The sequence below is a fragment of the Aspergillus steynii genome (genome assembly GCF_002849105.1).
Source record: "Aspergillus steynii IBT 23096 chromosome Unknown P170scaffold_6, whole genome shotgun sequence".
Lineage (NCBI taxonomy): Eukaryota > Fungi > Ascomycota > Eurotiomycetes > Eurotiales > Aspergillaceae > Aspergillus > Aspergillus steynii.
Window position 1 is genome coordinate 2426842 of NW_020194403.1, and position 19218 is coordinate 2446059.

General features: G+C 51.3%; 7 protein-coding genes across 7 annotated transcripts; 4 read left to right on the forward strand and 3 right to left on the reverse strand.

Annotated features, from left to right (window-relative positions):
• Positions 1 to 55: 55 nt before the first annotated feature.
• P170DRAFT_457489 (aconitate hydratase ACO2) lies at positions 56 to 2694 on the forward strand. Its single transcript, XM_024851723.1, has 2 exons — positions 56 to 137; positions 219 to 2694. The coding sequence occupies exons 1-2, from the start codon at positions 93 to 95 to the stop codon at positions 2589 to 2591; spliced, it is 2418 nt and encodes an 805-aa protein (XP_024702407.1). The 5' UTR covers positions 56 to 92; the 3' UTR covers positions 2592 to 2694.
• An 822-nt stretch (positions 2695 to 3516) lies between these two features.
• P170DRAFT_477968 (uncharacterized protein) lies at positions 3517 to 4443 on the forward strand (the record flags this gene model as incomplete). Its single annotated transcript, XM_024853514.1, has 1 exon — positions 3517 to 4443. The coding sequence occupies one exon, from the start codon at positions 3517 to 3519 to the stop codon at positions 4441 to 4443; it is 927 nt and encodes a 308-aa protein (XP_024702408.1).
• Positions 4444 to 7958: 3515 nt separating this feature from the next.
• Positions 7959 to 9128, forward strand: P170DRAFT_438829 (carboxymuconolactone decarboxylase family protein). The gene has a single exon (XM_024849692.1). It carries the CDS (start codon positions 8293 to 8295, stop codon positions 8926 to 8928), a length of 636 nt encoding a protein of 211 aa, XP_024702409.1. The 5' UTR covers positions 7959 to 8292; the 3' UTR covers positions 8929 to 9128.
• A 30-nt stretch (positions 9129 to 9158) lies between these two features.
• P170DRAFT_362838 (sialidase family protein) lies at positions 9159 to 10274 on the reverse strand (the record flags this gene model as incomplete). Its single annotated transcript, XM_024844539.1, has 1 exon — positions 9159 to 10274. One exon carries the CDS (start codon positions 10272 to 10274, stop codon positions 9159 to 9161), a length of 1116 nt encoding a protein of 371 aa, XP_024702410.1.
• A 384-nt stretch (positions 10275 to 10658) lies between these two features.
• P170DRAFT_388333 (pseudouridine synthase PUS2) lies at positions 10659 to 12723 on the reverse strand (the record flags this gene model as incomplete). The annotated part of the gene is made up of 4 exons (XM_024845839.1): positions 12454 to 12723; positions 12197 to 12400; positions 10913 to 12136; positions 10659 to 10854 (listed from the first exon to the last, which is right to left on the reverse strand). Coding segments are annotated over exons 1-4 (1710 nt in total), but the record flags the coding sequence as incomplete, so codon positions are not given.
• Positions 12724 to 14115: 1392 nt separating this feature from the next.
• On the reverse strand, positions 14116 to 14724 carry P170DRAFT_314337 (ankyrin repeat domain-containing protein; the record flags this gene model as incomplete). The annotated part of the gene is made up of 2 exons (XM_024843271.1): positions 14116 to 14235; positions 14488 to 14724. Coding segments are annotated over 2 exons (357 nt in total), but the record flags the coding sequence as incomplete, so codon positions are not given.
• A 2763-nt stretch (positions 14725 to 17487) lies between these two features.
• On the forward strand, positions 17488 to 18740 carry P170DRAFT_477973 (purine and uridine phosphorylase; the record flags this gene model as incomplete). The annotated part of the gene is made up of 2 exons (XM_024853515.1): positions 17488 to 18528; positions 18645 to 18740. The coding sequence occupies 2 exons, from the start codon at positions 17488 to 17490 to the stop codon at positions 18738 to 18740; spliced, it is 1137 nt and encodes a 378-aa protein (XP_024702413.1).
• Between the last annotated feature and the right edge of the window lie 478 nt (positions 18741 to 19218).

The window sequence follows — 19218 nt, forward strand, 5'->3', positions numbered from 1 at the left end:
AAAAAATGGCGACTGAAAAAGAGTCATCGCCAGCAGACAAACTCGCCCGATTTCTCTCCCTCTCTCCTTGCACTCACACGGCAGAGAAAACCATGGTGAGGCAACTTGTTTGGCAGCGGGCGACCGCCTCTCAGAGGGTAAGTTGGCGTGGCCTGGATCACTTCCTTCCCAATTCTTCCTTCCCCCCTGGCTGACCTTTGTTCTCCCGCAATTTAAAGCTGGCCCCGAAATGTCTCTCCCCACAGCGACTGTTCGGCCGCCGTGGTCTGGCCACGGAGGCCTCCTCCGCCGCCGCGGCCTCCCGGATGCCCCCGTACCCCAAGATTGTGCGCAACCTGGAAGAAGTGCGACGGGTTCTGGGTGCTGCGCGCTCTCTCACCCTTGCTGAGAAGATTTTGTACGCCCATCTCGCCAACCCCGAAGAGTCCTTGTTGACCGGCACGGAGAATGGACGCGACATTCGCGGCAAGGCCAATTTGAAACTGAAGCCGGATCGCGTCGCCATGCAGGATGCGTCCGCCCAGATGGCCCTGCTGCAGTTCATGTCGTGCGGTCTGCCTTCCACGGCCGTCCCTGCCAGTATCCACTGCGACCATATGATTGTGGGAGAGCGTGGTGCCGACACCGACCTGCCCGCCTCGATCAAGGGCAACAGCGAGGTCTTCGATTTCCTGGAGAGTGCCGCTAAGCGCTACGGCATTGAGTTCTGGCCGCCCGGTGCCGGTATTATCCACCAGAGTGTGCTCGAGAACTATGCCGCTCCGGGATTGATGATGCTGGGAACCGACAGCCACACCCCCAACGCGGGCGGTCTGGGGGCGATCGCCATCGGTGTCGGCGGTGCGGATGCGGTCGATGCGCTGGTGGACGCGCCCTGGGAGCTGAAGGCGCCGCGCGTCTTGGGAGTGCGACTGGAGGGCAAGCTGAACGGCTGGGCCGCGCCCAAGGATATTATCTTGCACCTCGCCGGCAAGCTGACCGTGCGTGGTGGCACGGGATTCGTGATCGAGTACCATGGACCCGGCGTGGAGACGCTGAGCTGCACGGGTCAGGCGACCATTTGCAACATGGGTGCCGAAGTGGGCGCGACGACATCGGTGTTCCCCTTCTCCCCCAGCATGGTCCCTTACCTGCAGGCGACGCACCGCGGCGACGTGGCCCAGGCGGCCTCGGCCATCGCTGCCTCAGGCCCGCAGAACCTGCTTCGGGCAGACACCGGCGCCGAGTACGATCAGCTGATCACCATCGACCTCTCGACTCTCGAGCCTCACATCAACGGTCCCTTCACTCCGGACCTGTCCGTGCCGCTGTCCGCCTTCGCCGACACCGTCCGCGAGAAGCAGTGGCCCGAGACTTTTGGTGCCGGTCTCATCGGCAGCTGCACGAACAGCTCCTATGAGGACATGACCCGTGCCGAGGACCTGGTCAAGCAGGCCTCCGCCGCCGGACTCCAACCCGCATCCGACTTCTTCATCACCCCCGGTAGTGAGCAGATCCGCGCCACCTTGGACCGGGACCAGACGCTGTCGACCTTTACCGAGGCCGGTGGCACCGTGCTGGCCAACGCCTGCGGACCTTGCATTGGACAGTGGAAGCGCACCGACGGTGTGTCCAAGGGCGAGGACAACGCCATCTTCACCTCGTACAACCGCAACTTCCCCGGCCGCAACGACGGCAACCGCCGTACCATGAACTTCCTGGCCTCGCCGGAACTGGTCACCGCGCTGGCTTACTCCGGCAAGACGACCTTCAACCCCATGACCGACAGCCTGAAGACGCCCTCCGGCGAGGAATTCCGCTTCCAGCCCCCGTCCGGCCACTCCCTGCCTGGCGAAGGGTTCGCCGACGGCAACCCGTCCTTCCAGCCGACCGCCGCCGTGCCCGACGCCAGCTGCGAGGTCGTCGTCTCGCCCACGTCGGACCGCCTGGCGCTGCTCGAGCCTTTTGCTCCCTTCCCCGAGGGTGAGCTCTCCGGTCTCAAGGTCCTTTACAAGGTGCGCGGCCAATGCACCACGGACACGATCTCCGCGGCGGGTCCCTGGCTCAAGTACAAGGGCCACCTGCCCAACATCTCCGCCAACACCCTCATCGGCGCCGTCAACGCCGCCACCGGCGAGACGAACGTTGCCTATGACGACGCTGGCAAGCAGTTCGGTATCCCCGAATTGGCCGAACAGTGGAAGTCGGAAGGCCTTGAATGGCTCGTCGTCGCGGAGGAGAACTACGGCGAGGGTAGCGCTCGTGAACACGCCGCCCTGCAGCCCCGCTACCTCGGTGGCCGCATCATTGTCGCCAAGAGCTTCGCCCGTATCCACGAGACCAACCTCAAGAAGCAGGGTGTCGTGCCCCTCACCTTCGCCAACCCCGCCGACTACGAGCTCATCAACGCCTGCGATGTCGTCGACACCGTCGGCTTGTACGACGTCCTGAAGGCCGGCGGCAAGGGCGAGATCCAGCTGCGCGTGCAGAAGAAGAGCACCGGCGAGACGGTGCAGATCCCTGTGCGTCACACGCTGAGTCCGGATCAGTGTGCGTTCGTCCTGGCGGGTAGTGCATTGAACTTGTTGGCGCAGAAGGCGAACAAAAACTAGACGGGGCGGGATTTAGCATGGACTTTTCGTTTCTGGGACTTGTAAATAGACCTTTTGATTTGACATCCTGTAATTGTAGCAAAAAGATTCTTTTCGTTTTGTGGATTCCTTCACCGCTTTGTCTTTCTCAATGTGCTAATTGCTTTCATCTGTTGGGGGTAATCACAAACAGGGTGGGTTTCACACAAAGAGGTTGTAAGAAGAAGGTTGGTTGGAGACAAAGACAACCACCACTGCATTGTACGCATCACGTGGTGGGCGACAACTCCCTCTTCAACCGACGACGGAGACACATGAAGCACCCCCTCTATTGCGCCAAGAACAACTGTCTTTACTCGATGGCATATCACCATATGTCGCTATATTCAAGTAAACTCCTCGTCACATGCTATGAAGGAGAGACTTGATAAAAACAGAAACGACCTAGGGCTTGGGAATAGTAAGTGCACTTCTTGCCCCTTGAGACCGAGCAACTGACGACATGTTCGTGGGATGTTTCTTCTGTCTGCACATGAGATGAAGCGCCTGGTTTGGTTTGCTTGGACAAAATTTTCAGTGAGAATCTCTGCCAACTCGAGTGAGATGCGACGAATTCCTCGATCATTGAGGAACATCCCGGTCCTCGGCTGGTAGACCCCGATCCACGTTGGCTCGCATGGATCCAGAACAGAAATGGCCTGGGAATTGATGCAATGATCGCTCTTGGAGCTCGAGAACAATAAAGCCGACGGGAATTTGCCTGCATGGTGACGGCTGGCATTGTTGGGATTACAATACTATACCTGCCGATGACACTATATAAGGAGGCTTATACTCGTGCAGTATATGACTCGGTTATCTTCAACTAAAGCTGGTCTTGACAAGTTAACAGAACGAACCCACTGCAAGGGAAGAGAATTTAAGGGTACTACAAACCAGATTCAAAATGTCGTCCACCGGGTTCAACAAACTCCCCGTGGAGCTCGCCCTGGAAATTTCACAGTACCTTGACCATGTCAGCATTGCCAGACTTTCAGGGGTCTGCAAGAACCTGTCCCACATTCTGAAAGACTCAAGTCAGGAGGCAGCACGGGAGTACGCCTTTCTTCCTACATTGCGCGCCCCGCGATGCGATGAGATAGGCGATGAGATAAGAGAATGGGACCGGCGCAGCACCCGACCAAGGCCGTCTGCATCGCATATCGAGATGGCAATTATAGAGAACCGAATTGAATCTCTTCGAGCATTTCTCGATGCAGGAGTGGACCCAAACAGTTTCGGCACTGACGGCCTTCGCTTGCTTGGCACGGCCCTCCGAAATCTCCGACTTGACGCCGTAAAAAAGCTGCTGGAGTATAAAGTCGACGTAAACTTGCGCGTGCGGTCGGGGCGTTCACCGTGGAGGTATTTTGATCGTGAGTTCGAAAATTCCCCCCTGGCATATGCCTGCCGAGCCTTAGAAGCCTTAGAAGGGCACCCTGCTGTTCCGGCATCGTATTGCCCGCGGACTAATTACGATGTTGATGTTGTCCTGCCAATCATCAATGCGGGGTATGAATCCTTTTCGTCCTTTGACATAAGTCTGCTCTCTACAAGACGCGATTTCCCCCACATCATGATATCATTATTGGACAAGGGACTCGACCTCAAGGATTTGTCCAACCCACACGGGACTGGTGCTCTCATAGGGGCTGCCTGCGATATTTTGCACTGGCCCTATACCATGAGACTGCAATATACGGATATGCTAGAATCGGCTACAAATGAGAAATGGCCAACCGGGCAGGCGCCGTATGGTGAAGACCTTCCTATGGCCGAGTACATGGATCTTGTGGCTTTTGTTTACACCAAGTACCCTGAGTTGCATGAGTGACTCTATGGTTTCATCGCGACCGCCCTACACGAAGCCATATTTGAGTCGTTCTGGCCACTAGTTGTAACCCTACTGGATTTCGGCGTCGAAGTCGGAATACCTATAAACAAAGTTGATTGCGCAGTTGATAACGAATTGGAATCGGTGGATATATTTCCAGATCGCTGTCCTGAGTTGCGTGAAGAGCTGAGGGTTTTACCTCTCCTCGAAATGAGGCTTCAGTTGGTCTGGTTCAATATCTAGGGAGAGAAAAGGTGCAATGCTGGCCATTTATCTTTTCTCGAGAGCTCTCATCCCAAATGCTCTAGGAGGCTAGAATACCATACCCCAGGTCTTATGATTAGAGAAATGAAGATGCGTATTAACCTTGAACCTTCAAAAAGGGTTGAGTAGAGCTACTGGACCCACGATCAGTGTCGAAAACTAGGAGCTATGTCTCTCCATTGATTATGGTTGGAAGATTCTCCATATTCACACTTATAATATGCATTACTATATCACAAGTTACCAGACTACATACTAATCTGCCCATAAATAAAATAGCTTGATGGAGACAGAATAGATCCCCTGTTCTATCTATCTTAAGGATAGGATAGCAGTCAAAACTAATTATTGAATTCAGTATCTAATTTTTACGCCGTCAGCTAGCCAACTAGGTAAATCGGATTATCGGTCCCTAGTGCTGCTCGGATTCTTCTTTAATTCACCGTGTCTAATATACACATCTGTGAAATGTACAACATGGAAGGACTACCAAGAAGAAGTCAATCAATCAATCAAAACTCTATTAACCCGGTAAAGCCTATCTATTGAAGCAACAGGCTATGCGGGCGCTTCTCCAGCGAAGCAGAATTCCGCGAACCATACGCCTTTTATATAAAACCCACAAACACAGTAGACGATCAAAAAGCAAAACACAACTAAAAGCAGCTGCCACACGCCTGCTGCGGGCCTACTGCGTCTCCGTGGCGCCTCTCGCTCCCTCTGCGTTCCCCTATTTGGTCATTCCATCTCTGGGTGCGTCCCCGGGGGTGGTGAGAGACATCCGCCCCTCCCCCTAAAATTCCATGTAACCATCGTCTTCGTCGTCTAGTCCGAGGCCTTCTAGTAGGCTGCTTGGTTCTGGGGCCTCCTCCTCCTCTTCGTCCCCGAATTGGGCGAATCGGAATTGCGGAGAAGGTCCAAGAAGAAGGTCCCCTCCGTTTTTCAGATCCTCTGGTAGCTACATATTCTTATGAGCAGCGATCCACAGTGGGGATTTCCCATTCTCCAGTATGCCATACCCCGTAGCCTCAAGGCTTTCTAGCCCCCCCGCCCGAGCGCGTGTCAAGAATCCGGCCCTGAGTCTGATGTGAACGTCTCCGGCGGTGGCGTGACGTTATTCGGCTTGATGACTATCGGGCTTGCGAGTCTCTCTCCAGTATGTCCGTCCCCCGGTGAGCGAGAGGCACCTGGAGTTTCTCGGGATACGGCTATCTCCGGATGATTCTTTCCTGAAGTCGGCTGGAAGAAGCTGTCTTCACTGCTCAGGGCTTTTTGATTGTGATGTCAAACGAGTTCCTGGCATACGGGAAACGACAGGTTTCCCTAGCTGAGATAATCTCTCTCAGCTCCTTACTTAATATATACAGTTCTTGTCGGCCCGGTGGCAGTATTACCTGCACACACGCTTTGTGCGGGGGCATATTATATACATGCGGTCGGTCACATATATATGTTGACCCATTCCCTCGCATGGCGCGATCAACCTCGTCCCGAAGCGCAAGATAAATCCGATGGTGGTCTCTTGGCGATTTGAGGTGTGAGGTATCTTTGTCAATAAAGATATAGAAAGTAGATCTGGAGGATTCGCTACAGAAAAAAGTTAGATAAAGCTGTCTTCTATAGTTCAGGTGTAGGAGGGCTTGCTGACTCTCGATGGGAGTAATTGTGCCCAGGGCCACCAAGATCATTTGACAGATTGAAAGGCATGTTATGGCGGTCACTTTGTGTTTAAGACTTGCAAGAGTAATCAGGTCAAGCTATCGAATGAATGCGAAGCCGGTTGGTAGGCGGGCAGTAGATCATTCAAAGGTAGGTTGTAATCAAAGAGGGAAGGGGAGCAGAGCAGAGGAATATGAAGACATTTTATGCCCCAGCTGCCTTCCATTGAAGCTATCCATATCGTTGCGCGACAAACCTTTTACGTTCGTCAGTAGAAAGAAGACAATCAACTAGCTGTAGAAGAAAAAGGAGCTGGTAAACAGATCGTTCGTTCAGGCGACGACTCACAAACATGTTAAATGAGCAAAATTCATTCAATATCTGGGGATGTTAGTTTGTAAGGAGGATTTATTCCCACTGGGACTGGTGGGAGGATATCAGGACTCTCACTCTATATGAAGACAAAAGAGACTGTTTGCTATTTGTGGCCGTATTGCTCCTTCAGCGACTACATTTGGATATTCTGTTAGAATGCTCATTTTCTATACTTTATCTACATTGCCTCAATCAGACTATATATCCAATTTATCGAAAGATTATAGGACATATTGTACACATAGACATGCAACTATGCTTCATACGAGCCCTACGGGGCTATTAGGCTTAGCCTGGCTGGAATTTCAATATTCTAATCCATTATTATTGATCTCTGCACATGACTTCAGATAGGTTCGCTCGCAGGGCCACAGAGGTTATCCCGAAGCAAAGGACCTGAAATTGCATATTAATCTCCTTCACAATACTGGCCCCAGAATAAGATCAACTGTTAAACAAGCATGATGTATGGCTTTGAGTTTGTGTTATGTGGCACGTCAACGCTAATCTGCTCTGGGGAAAGCCGCGGAACTTACTAAGAAGCTTAAGTGCACTACTGCCGCCGTTCGTCAAGCTTGTACCGGATAGTTAGCAAGCACAACCGATTTTTTGTCAAACGTTGGGGTTTGGATCTGACAACATCCTGTAATGAACAGGGAGGCTTGATGCGTTAGGTACATGTGTTTTCTTTTTTCTTTTTCTTCTCTTTCATTTGATTTTCAACCTTTCTTAGAGCTTTCCTACAAACTGAATCCTGTAAATAGATGTAAATCTTGCTCGCAATGTGACCTCCTTCAAATGATGGAGAGCAGATCTAGACGCTCAAGCCTTGCAGAAAAGACAGTCCTCTCAATAAGCAATGAGTAAAGATATATAAATTCGTACAAGACTACAGGGACAGATGATGAACGCGATTTTTTGAATTCTCCCGCAGTAGTGCCAAAATAGCTAATGCTCTTCATTCAGGAGAAGGAACTAGTATCAAAGACCCGCAAACATCCACTGGTTGGATCCAAGAACAAAGAATAGGCGTTGGAACCTCAGGTATTGCTCGCTGTAATAGATGGCTTCCCACTAGCCCACATATGGACTAGTGCCTCACGTGCACAACAGCATCGCTGCCTTAGCAGTCAGGCTAATTTCCTTACTTTGGAAGTGGAGACGGCAGATGCGCTCGGGATATGACATTTGCCGCTCGGATTATGGCAGTCGACATGATCGCAAGGACACGAGTCAGTGAGCGAATATTCCAAGCTGCGGATTGCAGTACTAAGATGAGCTCGAGTCTATCAAGATAATTTAAATCCCAATCTTTTGATCTAGAGGGAAACCAGCCACAGACTGAGTACTGGGTCTACTAGTCAGAGATCCCGGATTGTCCCGCCCGGATAAAAGCACACGAGAGCAACCAACCACGAAATGTTGTGGTGGACGGCACGTCGGGTCTGGAAAGCGGAGGTTCTGCACATATATAGTGGTGTCCCAAAAACCTCATTTGATGCCCACGCCTTGTTCGCTACGCGATTCTCGACCCAAAGTGCCGGACGGAAAATGCGTCTCCCTTACGCTCCAACTGAGCCGGCCTCGCCGGACGCCGACACGGCGGACATTTACGCGCGCATTGCCGCCCGCCGCCATCCGCGCCCGCTCATTCCTCTCGATCTGTCGCTCCTTCACTCACCCCCTGTCGCGGACGGCTGGAACAGTTTTCTCGGCGCCATCCGCACGCGCACGATCATTGATCAGGGGCTGCTGGAATTGGCCGTGTGTCGCGTGGCGGTTCTCACCAATGCCGTATACGAATGGAACGCCCATGCCCCGCTAGCTCTACGCGGAGGGGTCCGTCCCGAGGAGCTGCAGGCCGTGCGTACGCTGCCGTCGGTGGCTGTTGGCACCTCAGAGGAGCTGGCCGCTGCTGTTGAGGCCCTGGAGCAGAGTTCGTTGACTGCGCGGCAACGTGCTGCGGTTCAGTACGCGGATGAGATGACGCAGACGGTGCGAGTGCAGGACACGACATTCGCCCGTTTGCAGGAACAAGGGTTCTCAGATCGAGAGATTGTCGAGTTGACGACAGGCATCGCGGGCTATAACTGCGTGAGCCGCGTGTTGGTGGCCCTGGATGTCGGAGAGAATAATGGACGCGAGATGAAGAGTGTGGACGAGTTGGTGGCCCAACAAGGCCGTTGATTGGGAGTCAGCCTCTGGAAGTTGAGATAGTGGCAGACAAGGCTGCAATCTCAGATCCTCGACGCTGCCCGGCGTTCCTCAGATGCACACCTCATTGTCAATATACCTCAAGTTTACGAAAGCAACAATAATGCAAAGAACCAAAAGGTCAGAGCTGGCAGCAGCCTGGTTGAGAATAAATTGTGATACAAATCCAAAACTACTTGTTTAATTCAAGAAAGATCCACCGGTCACAAGTGCAATGTGATACTTTTAGCACGAGGTGCACCGCCGCACTCATACGTAGCCAACAAGGTATGGTGATCCAAAGCTAGAATCCCGGGCCAGTGACTGGCATGCGGGCAGATGACAGTCGGACGAGTCCAGGTGATCTGGCCGTTCTGCGGAGGTCCAGCGAAGACTACCTTAATGGCTGCGTTCTTGGTCCACTGGACTTGGTCTGAGTCTTCGTCGGTCATGAAGATCACCGCCATGGAGCCATCGGCAAAAGAGGCAATTTGGGGAGATCCCGCATTGTGACCGCGAGGAGGCACATACACGCGATGCCGGTGGCCCCAGGTATACCCATCATCGTAGGAAATGAGCGCTTCCAGATCAAAGGTGCCAAACGTGGTCGTCTCAAACACCATAACCAAGGCCTCTCGTCCGTTGTCATAGGTTGGGGCAATTCCATTCATGCCATCCCGGAACAGATCCTTTTCGCCCTCGAGACATTGAGGCGGTGACCATGTCGAGCCCTGGTCGAATGACCGCACCAGCATGGTGCACTGATTATTATGCGCAAATTCTTGCGAGTAGGTCAGCTGCACCTCGCCCTGTCGGCCCAGGCGCATGAAAGGCTCCCAGATTCCCAGCGGGGCACGCTTTTCTGCGGCCTGCGACGCAAAGCCCCAATGCCGACCACCGTCTGTGGAACGACAAACCGTAATCCGGAAGTGAGTCGGACCGTTGGGTCCCCGGTCATGGTTCCGAAACGCTGCTAGGACGACTGAAGGGGCCACTTCCAGTAGGAACATGTTATCGACGTCTCCATCACCCCGCGTGACTTCTCCGATATCCTCAAAGGACCGACCTCCATCGACACTCTTGGAAACGCAGAGAACCCGCGTCTTGCCCTCAAATCGAGTGAAAGATCCCAAAATCGTGCCATCGCTCAGACGAGCGAGACGGGGATACGTCCCGCGCGGATGAGGTGATAGAATGCGTTCATCGTTGTTGATGACCCGATTGCCAGACAACCGATACTCCTGGTGCGGTGGATGCTGCTGCTGTTGCTGGTGGTGGTGGTGTTGGTGTTCGTCCAAGCCAAATGTCTTGAGAATTTTCTGACCAAGATGCCCAGGCATGATGAAATTGATGAATGAGAGATGTTTAGTGTTGACTGTTGAAGAGTGGAAGAACAATACAAGCAGAGAATCTTCCGACGCCGTAAACAATGTTGGTGCGGGGTGACGTCAGCCTGCGAAATACGGCTGCCTGAGGAGTCCCAAGGTGTGCCAAGCTCCACCACGGCATCATTACGCCCATTGAGAGGCCTCGCTCACACACATCCTGTCGATCTTACTAGCCATTACGACGCATGCCTCAATTCCATGGCAGATAGCGGAGCCAAGTTCTAATGGATTGGATCCACAAGTAGACTACCAGACTGTGTTTCGCAAATGTGATTTTCTATGTACAGTACAAACACAGGACAAAGCTCACCCTCCCTCCTCACCACCGTCCGGAAGGTTGGGCTCATTATCAGATTCTGATTCGACTAAAGCCAAAGCTTCCCGTTGAGATTTGCGACCAGTTTTATCTTCCTCTTTGCTAACCTCAACAGAGGTCTGCGGTCTGGGCTTGGCCGCCGAGATACCACCAGATGTGATATACAGGAATTCTTCCTGGGGGAAATGATCGACGTGGTTAAAGAAAGACGAAAAGCTATCAGAATCGGTTAGCCAAGTCTAGACGGGGACAGAGTTGGGTAGTGTCAACTTACGCATTGGTCTCCTCCTCTTCACGGAAGATTCGGTCATAGATCTCTCGCTGCTTGAACTCGGAAATTTCCTTGGCATATCTATCAAAATTGATATGCTGTTTGCCGTTGTCACTGGCCTTTTTGTTATAACCCTCAAAGACCGGACGTTCCAGTAGAAGACCAAGGCCGGGGGCTTTGGGGATCGCGATCTTCGTGGGGCCATAACTATCGAAGATGCGTTGAGGATCACAACCACATCGTACAATCAAGGCGACCATGGCCACCATTTTGCGAATTTGATGCATCATGAAGCTTTGACCGTGTACCTTTAAGCTGAGCCACTCGGTGCCATTGATTATGACAGGACTGGAGTCGACCTTGAACGATTTGATGTGGCGTTTGGCAGAGGGGTCACTGTGAGCCTTTTGGATGGTGTAGTTGTAAAAGTTCTTTGTGCCGACATACTTGTCCAGAGTTTCTTGGATGCGAGCCAGACGAGCGGCAGGAATGCGATAAGCTCGCTTGGCTGTGTTGTATGCCGCCTTGATAGCCTTGACGGTCTCATAAATTTGTTTTCTGTGAGCCTCCTGGGCCGCGTCGAGTTCCAGGTTCTGATCCAAGGTTTCCTCTGCTGCTGACCCCGGGTTGGCTCCATTTTCGGGAGATGTCTCGGTTTGCTGCGTTACATCCTTGTTCTCCGATTCGGCCTCCGCATATTTTTCTTCGTCAAAATAGAGCGCCTTTTGCACGAGCTTTCGGATATCCTCGGGGACATTTTCGAGAATGGGTCGGATATGCTTCTCATCAGTCTCAGCCCAGTAATCTGCCACTTCGGTCTGGCGGGCGGCCAATCCCTCCAAATCTCCCTGTTTCTCGGCGATTTCCGATATCTTCTTTCCGAGGTAGGTACTAGGATGCGGTGGCAGGAAGCAGTAGGACGGAATGAGATACTCGTAGATCCGAGAATCGCACATTTGATAGCTGCTGAACGATTTGCTCGTGACTAGGATGTCCCAGATGCGGATCTGCGGGCTGAGTTGTTCGTTGATTTTCTGGACTGTGTTCGGATCCTCCACGATCATTTTCAACGAGACGATATTACCGGCAGCATGGACGCCCTTGTCTGTGCGCGCGCACCGAACCAGCGACGATTTCTTCGGATCCGCCGCATTCGCTTTGGAGATGGCCCCGGCAGCCACAAACGCGGAAAAAAGCTCTCCTTCGATGGTTTTCTCGGTGTCGCTCCTAGAATGAGACGGGGGGAAAGTGAGCCACAATTCATAAATCTAAGCATTGATGTCGTACAATTGCATGCCCTTGTAGCCTGTTCCAGAGTACCCCAGCAGCACGGCGACCTTCTTCTTCGGGCGGCGTTCTTCGCTGTCGATATCCGCCTGAGAGAAATGGGTCGCATAGACCGGGGCTCTAACTTCCTCTCCACTCTCAATTTTTCGTCGTTTAGCTTCGACCTGTTGTTCGTTTCGTGCTCTCTTGTCTATTGTTTGTCGGCTTGCTTGGTTAGCTCAAGACAGTCGCATTTCATCTCGATGACACCAACATACCTCCACTCTGCCCTTCCCATATTCCTCTTCTTAGGCTTTCGATCAGCTTCCCCGGATCCTCCAGCTCTTCCTTCGTTATTGTCCATGGTAACCGTCGTTGCCAATAATGACGTCGGGAGGGAGTATGTCTTTGGAAATACGCCGAGAAGAAGGGAGAAAGACGATGACTTTGACCTGCGAAGATTCTATACTTGCCAGAGGCGTGAATTCCGGCGCAATGTTGACGCAAGAAGACGGAGGGGGACATGAAGCAAGCAAAACGAAAACGACGAATGGAAACCTTTTGGTAGTCCTTCTCCGCTTTTAGTTTTTCTTTTTATTAATTTTTTTCCCGCCCAGCCATTGACCTAACCCGATATAGAAGCGGTGTGCCCTTCTGCCATTTCATCCCATTTAGTTGCCTTAGGCATGATTTTACGCTCCTACGCATCGCCAGACTTCGGCTTGGTTACACAGAGTTTGAGTCCAACTCTGGCATCACTACTACAGAACTGAAACCTCCTCGGCAGCAACGCTGGATCTGTCTGGCCTTCCATTCGGGTGGCAATATCGGTGGACAACACCCGTCCGGTAAGCTTTATGGCCATGGCCATCGAAAGGAGACCTGACCTGGCTCTGGATAGAGAGCTCAAAAAGGCATGAGAGCTTTTCATACATTGAGTTGAGGAGTAGTGGCGAAGTACTGCTTCTTTGATAACTTCAGACAAAGGAGAAGATTCGACACTTCGGAAACCCTCACTTATAGAGTCGTTTCAAGTGCGAAGTCTCTGGCTCACGGCGTGACCACAAGTGAAGTAATCTGGAAGAATCTCGACAGAGTAAATAGAGATAAGATCGCAAGAGACATGGTGGTTGTGACGACGCTTGAATTGGCATGACTGATGTGCTCCCTGCCTTATCTGTCGATGGCTTCTGAGCCGTCTTCTACCATGCAGCATTCAACTGGCTCACTTGCTCCCCATACTGTGTGATCAGCCCTTCCAGCCATTCTCGAACATTGTGTGACAATGTATCCGGGATTTCGGTTTCGCCATGTCCAAAGGGCTCCCTTGACGCAGACACCTCAAGGAACTCGTGGTTTCGACAAGCCTTAAAGCCCGTTTCCTGTGAATAGATATCCATGCAAATAGAGCATAAGTCAACGTCTGGGCAAGACCTGCAGACGAACCGAGACCCATGAATCCTGTCGAGGTGCCCAAGGCTACAAGATGCGTTATGATATGCAGTTCCTGCCGATATTTGTTGCTGGAAGCTCAAAAGAGCCCCGTTCGGATCCTGTAAAAAAAGCAGACAATGGCCCAATTGGTGGAATTCGTATAGCATTGTCCGCTCCGATCTTAGAATCCTTTTCGACAAGTCACATACAGACTGTTTTAATGTAATCGCTTGGACATCGTGTGAAGTGGGGATATGCGAAGAACAAACATCGTGGAAGGTGTCTGGTATAACCTGATAAGCGCTGAGCCAGTCTAGGCTACTTCTTCCATAACCGTCATGAATGTAAGAGTCTGCGCCGTGTTTGAGGAGAGATGCAGCAAGGTCAACGTGTTCATGATAAACGGCCAAATGTAGAGGAGTCCTCCCAAAGCAATCTTTTGCGTTGATATCAACTTCGAGGTCCATTAAACAGTCGACCAGACCAATTCTCCCTCCGTCTGCAATGAGATGTAGCGCATTTTGGCCATACGTGTTGCATCTGGAAGGGTCGGCACCGTGATTGAGCAGAAGAAATGCAACATCATCGCGTGAATTAGTTATAGCCGCATGGAGGGGAGTGTCACACTCTAATGTGACGTTGGCTTCCAGTCCAGCTCTCAACAGGGTTTTCACCACTTGCAATTCTCCCCGTCGCGCAGCTTCGTACAAGGCGATCTCCTTGAACTTGGTTTGGGCTTTCGCCTCTTCTAATGAGTCAACGAGCAGTTGGACAACCCGATGATGTCCATTCCTTGCTGCCTCTGGAAGTGCGTTTAGAGAATCAGGGGGTTCATTCGGATCGACCTTCTGAAGCAATAGCCATTTGATAAATGACACTTGGCCATACCGTGCAGCGTACAGCATAGGGGTCTCGCCATATTTATTTTTCGCCCTGAGGTCTGCTCCTGCTATGCAAAGCACCTGAGCAATTTCCTCATGCCCTCGTCTAGCTGCATGATGCAACGCAGAATCTCCCCTATCGTCCCTCGTGTTGACGTGGTCGCTCTTGGAAAGAAGAGCATCGACCATCTTAACCAGATTCGTGGCGGAGGCTTCGTGTAAAAGGGTGGTTCCTGCGTCGGTGTAGCTCCAGGCGTCTCCGTATATCTTCCGCAAGACAACCAGCCGTTGGCTCATGACATTTTCCAGTAGTTTTGTTTCCCTCTCCAGGTCCGGGGATTGGTCAGCTGAGCCCTTTTCGGCGTGCAAAAAAACATTGATGGTGCTGTAAGCTATGAAGGGGAACTCATGAAGGAGCCTTGTGCTCTCGTATCTTTGCAAGTTCAATCGCCCGACCTCTGTCACCAGATAATTTAAGCACGACCGATAAAGTATCAGCTGACATTCAGCTATAAGATGGCAGTTCGACTCGGTGGAAAATCTGGTGCCTGCTCGAACCCCATCAACAAACTCAGCCCCCCCTGTGTAACCAAGAATTCCCTGACAGTCTGGTGAATAGGCTGGACTATTTTTTGGTATTCTTGTGTTATACCCACGAGGCCACCAGACCAGGAATTGATCTTTGAAGCCATAAGCCTGTCATCTTTCACAAGTGTACCAGGCCCATTGAGCGGAGTGTCCTGAGGGCGACAAACAGCGCGACTTGCAGCCATTGCATACCGCAGTTCGGTCACAGACAAAGGGTTCTCACTCAGGCACACCCATTGAAACAGTCTGATCGAGTCATCAAGGTAGGTCGGATCAATTACAGACTGCAGTATATGGGTATACAAAAGTTCCATCGTATTGGGAACGTCATTAAGCCAAGAACTAATCTCCTTCATATCTTGGCCGTCATTAATCCGTTTCCTAACCAGTGGGATAACTAAGGTAGGGACACCCAGAGAAACACACCTTGAGCCCTTTCGGCCAAGGTCAAAGCCACGGGCCGCCACTCGCGTAGGCCTTCGGGATGATGACGGACCGCCGATTCTAGATGGTCGTTTATGAAAACCGCAATGTCGTGGCTGTTATGGGCCTCCATGCAAATCTCAAGCTCGGGCGACACGACTAAAACCGGGTAATGCCGGCACGACACCCAGAATTTGGCCTGCGCGCCTGGCTCGGCTGCGAGCATTTCCCCCAGATGCCCGATGTAATGTGAAACCTCGGACGCGCATTGCTCTCCTGCCTCGTTCAGTGCGTCAACGAAGATAGACACGGGGCTGCGTTTGGCGGAAGCAATAAGTGCATCCTGAAAGTGCCGTTCTAGTTCTGGCTGCTGCCATTCCCAGTTGCGCTCTCGGAGTTCGACTTCGTTACACTTCTGTGTATAGACGTCTTGCATCATGCGACAGGTGCAAGGATCCTTGCGACACAGTTGGGCCAGTAAGGCTCGGAGCATACCCAGTGGCGTCTGCTGCAGTTTTTGTCCCCGAGCATTGAAGAAAAAGTCCAGGTTGATTTCGTCCGTGGAGCGTCTCTCTTGGAGCCTGTCGCACAGGAAAGCAGCTAACGTGGACTTGCCAGACCCCGGCTTGCCCTTGATCCACAGGACGCCCTGGGTCTGCTTTGTCCATCTCTGGAAAGCCTCTTGTTCCAGGATCCATTGACATGTATTTTTGTGGGGGCGTCTGATGTTGCTGCGGGTTTCGCACATCTTCGCAAATGTGAGGGACTCTAGAAGATCTGTAGTGGATGGTCAATTAGACTTTGAGTTTGCGGTACAAAAAGGACATGTTGGACCAACTTTGTCTACCGTTACGTGTAGGTTTGGATGCACTTGGCGATGGTGTCGAGATATTAAAGCTGACTGGTCCATGAAAAGTCTGAAACCCTCCTTGATTCACCACGATCGCATTGTCGTTGTTGAAGGTCACATCGGCTGATCCTTGTCCCTCCATGATACACTAGGTAAAAGATTCCTTGGTTGTGTCACAATCGCAGTTGTTGTCTGGCTGAATGGAGGCTTGATCCGAGCTATGCGAGACTCAAGTGGCGCCGTTGACTCCCATAGGAAAATATCAGCATTCTTCGCAGTCGCTTCCTTCGAGAGAGGCTTCAGGTGACTATTTAAATCCACTACTTCAGTATCACTCTGTTTTATCAGCAGTTTAAAGATGTTTGTCTTAGCGGATAGCTACATCCCTAGGGCATAGGAAAGTCCTGCTGTCAAACAGAAAAGAGCACACCAATGGCCCCTCCCCCACACACACTTGAGCTACCATGGGGTCATCGTGCTACAAACGCGGGGAACTTGGTCGTACTAAAATCCCGGCTGCTTCTTGGATACTTCATAGCCATTGGCTTAGAGGTCCGGATCTGTATGTCTGCTGCCGCTCCGGAGCGGCCGGATCAAACCCGGGCGTCATTTTCTCGTTGTCCCACCGTTTGACAGGGTGAGATGGTCGCTGGTTAGAGACACAAGTTGCGTTCTAGACTGCGGTCCAGGCAGATCTTTGCTTGTGTTAACGAGGATGGACGCGTCTTTCTACTACCACACCATGCATCATGAAAATGCCAGCATAACCATGCGCCGGGCGGGTTCCCAATATTGTTTGAATCGTGACTGTAATTACATCTCATACATTGCCTTTCTATGCAAACCGGATGGGATATACAGGAGATTACTGAGTTACCATGCACTCCAATACCGGGACAGGCGGGATGAGCAACTTCCATGTCGGACGCAACGAAGATGCCAGAATGGCTCAGAGACTGGAAACATCGGTGCGCCCCAGGCCTCAAGGAAACAAATATTTATAGCGAGCTCCGATCCCATGAAAAAGCTCCAGTATACTCCTCAAACCACATTTGCCTGGCACCTACCGGAAAGCAAACACCGCAAGTTCGCAAAAGAAAACCCGAGAAGAGAAATTCCAAGTTATCCTAAACAACATGGCGCCAGTAGATCGCAATGGTTTCCAAGTGGCGGTAATCTGTGCTGTCAACGTCGAATCCAAGGCCATAAAAGCCATCCTTAATCCGAATTTCGGCGACGAGAACCCGTACGGGAAGGCCGATAATGATCCCAACTCCTACCAGACAGGAATGATTGGTCGACATCCAGTCGTTCTGGTCTTTTGTTCTGGAATGGGCAAAGTGGGGGCAGCGATTGCAGCCAGCAACCTCCGCATAAGTTTCCCGCGGCTTAAGTTGTGTCTACTTGCGGGCATATGCGGTGGAGTTCCCTCCGATAAAATCTTTTTGGGGGACGTCATTGTTAGTAAGGGGATTGTGCAATTCGACTTTGGAAGGCAGCATGACGATAGATTTGTCCGAAAGTCCTCCTTCTATGACATCCCTGGGCGCCCAAGTGCATCGATTCGTTCGTTTCTCCATTTGCTTGAAACATCAAAAGAGGACACTGGGTTCCAGGAGTCCATTTTGCAATGCCTCAATGCCATCTCTGCCCAAGATCCCAGCATCGCGATTCATCCACCAGCAGATGAACCGGACCAGGTGTACCCCAATCACTACGTACACAAGCATTACAATCCAGTCCCCTGTCCCACGGGTGAATGTTCTAGATGGAAAAACGTGGGCGATCCTGTCTGCAGGAATTCACGCGATGCATCATGTGGCGATGTGGGTTGTCAAGCGGCGAAAGCCACACAGCGATCACCACCCCCTGACCGATCAGGACTCACATCAAAAATCCATCTAGGACTTTTCGGCACAAGTGACCAGGTCATGAAGTCAGCACAGCACCGTGATGCATGTGTCGAAGAGGAGGGCGTCCTGGGGTTCGAGATGGAGGGTGCCGGAGTCTGGGTTTCTGATCTCCCAACAATCATCGTCAAAGGAGTTTGTGATTATGCCGACGGGCACAAGAACAAAAAGTGGCAAAGCTATGCCGCGGGAAGGGCTGCAGCTTGTGTCAAGGCGATGCTGGATCAATGGACTGAGACTGAGGCGACCCAGACACGGACTGGAGAAGTAAGTAGATTCGAATTATTTCTCCCTACCCCCTCACCACAAAGCACCTTTAGAATTCATGAGTTATCTCTAAGGCTGGATGATTCACCGGATCACTACTGACAGAGACAAAGCAGAGTCAAGGCACCTCATACCACAATACTCAGTCTAAGATTATGACTCAAGGAGGCTCTCATTCCTTTGGCGGTCGTAATACGTTCAGTATTTCTTAGTCCTCGACATCATTGAGCTGCTTGTTCTCTTCTGACTTTTAGTTACCATGCACTCCTTTCCCTCCGCTCAGTCATTACCGTTTTCTAACCCAGATTGCTATTTCTATTGTCCAGTTCAGTAGTTTAGTTCGTATTCTAGCCAAGTCATTTGATCATTTCAATTTTTCATTCCCGTAAAAAATTGTTTAGCGAAGAAAAGAAAGAAATGACAAGTAATGTCATGATATGTAGGATACTTTGCTAAGTGACCTCATTAACAAAGGCTATCACTCAATGGATTTCATGTCCCCACCTTGAAGAAATCCGACTTAGAATGCTAAGCATGAAACATTATTTTTAAAAACTTGCTATTAATGTCTTTTTGAGGACCGATTAGCAAGCTGTGGAACTATGATAGCTTGCTTTCATTAAAACCTGTGATGCTTGCTCGGACTGAATACGTACTGGAATAAAAGGCTGACCTTTCTTTCGTTCACTA

Bases quoted from the DNA above. Each gene is read 5' to 3' on its own strand.
- P170DRAFT_457489 (XM_024851723.1), top strand. From the start codon at position 93: ATGGTGAGGCAACTTGTTTGGCAGCGGGCGACCGCCTCTCAGAGG. The intron at 138-218 runs GTAAGTTGGCGT...CGCAATTTAAAG, and splicing joins GGGCGACCGCCTCTCAGAGG to CTGGCCCCGAAATGTCTCTC.
- P170DRAFT_438829 (XM_024849692.1), top strand. From the start codon at position 8,293: ATGCGTCTCCCTTACGCTCCAACTGAGCCGGCCTCGCCGGACGCCGAC.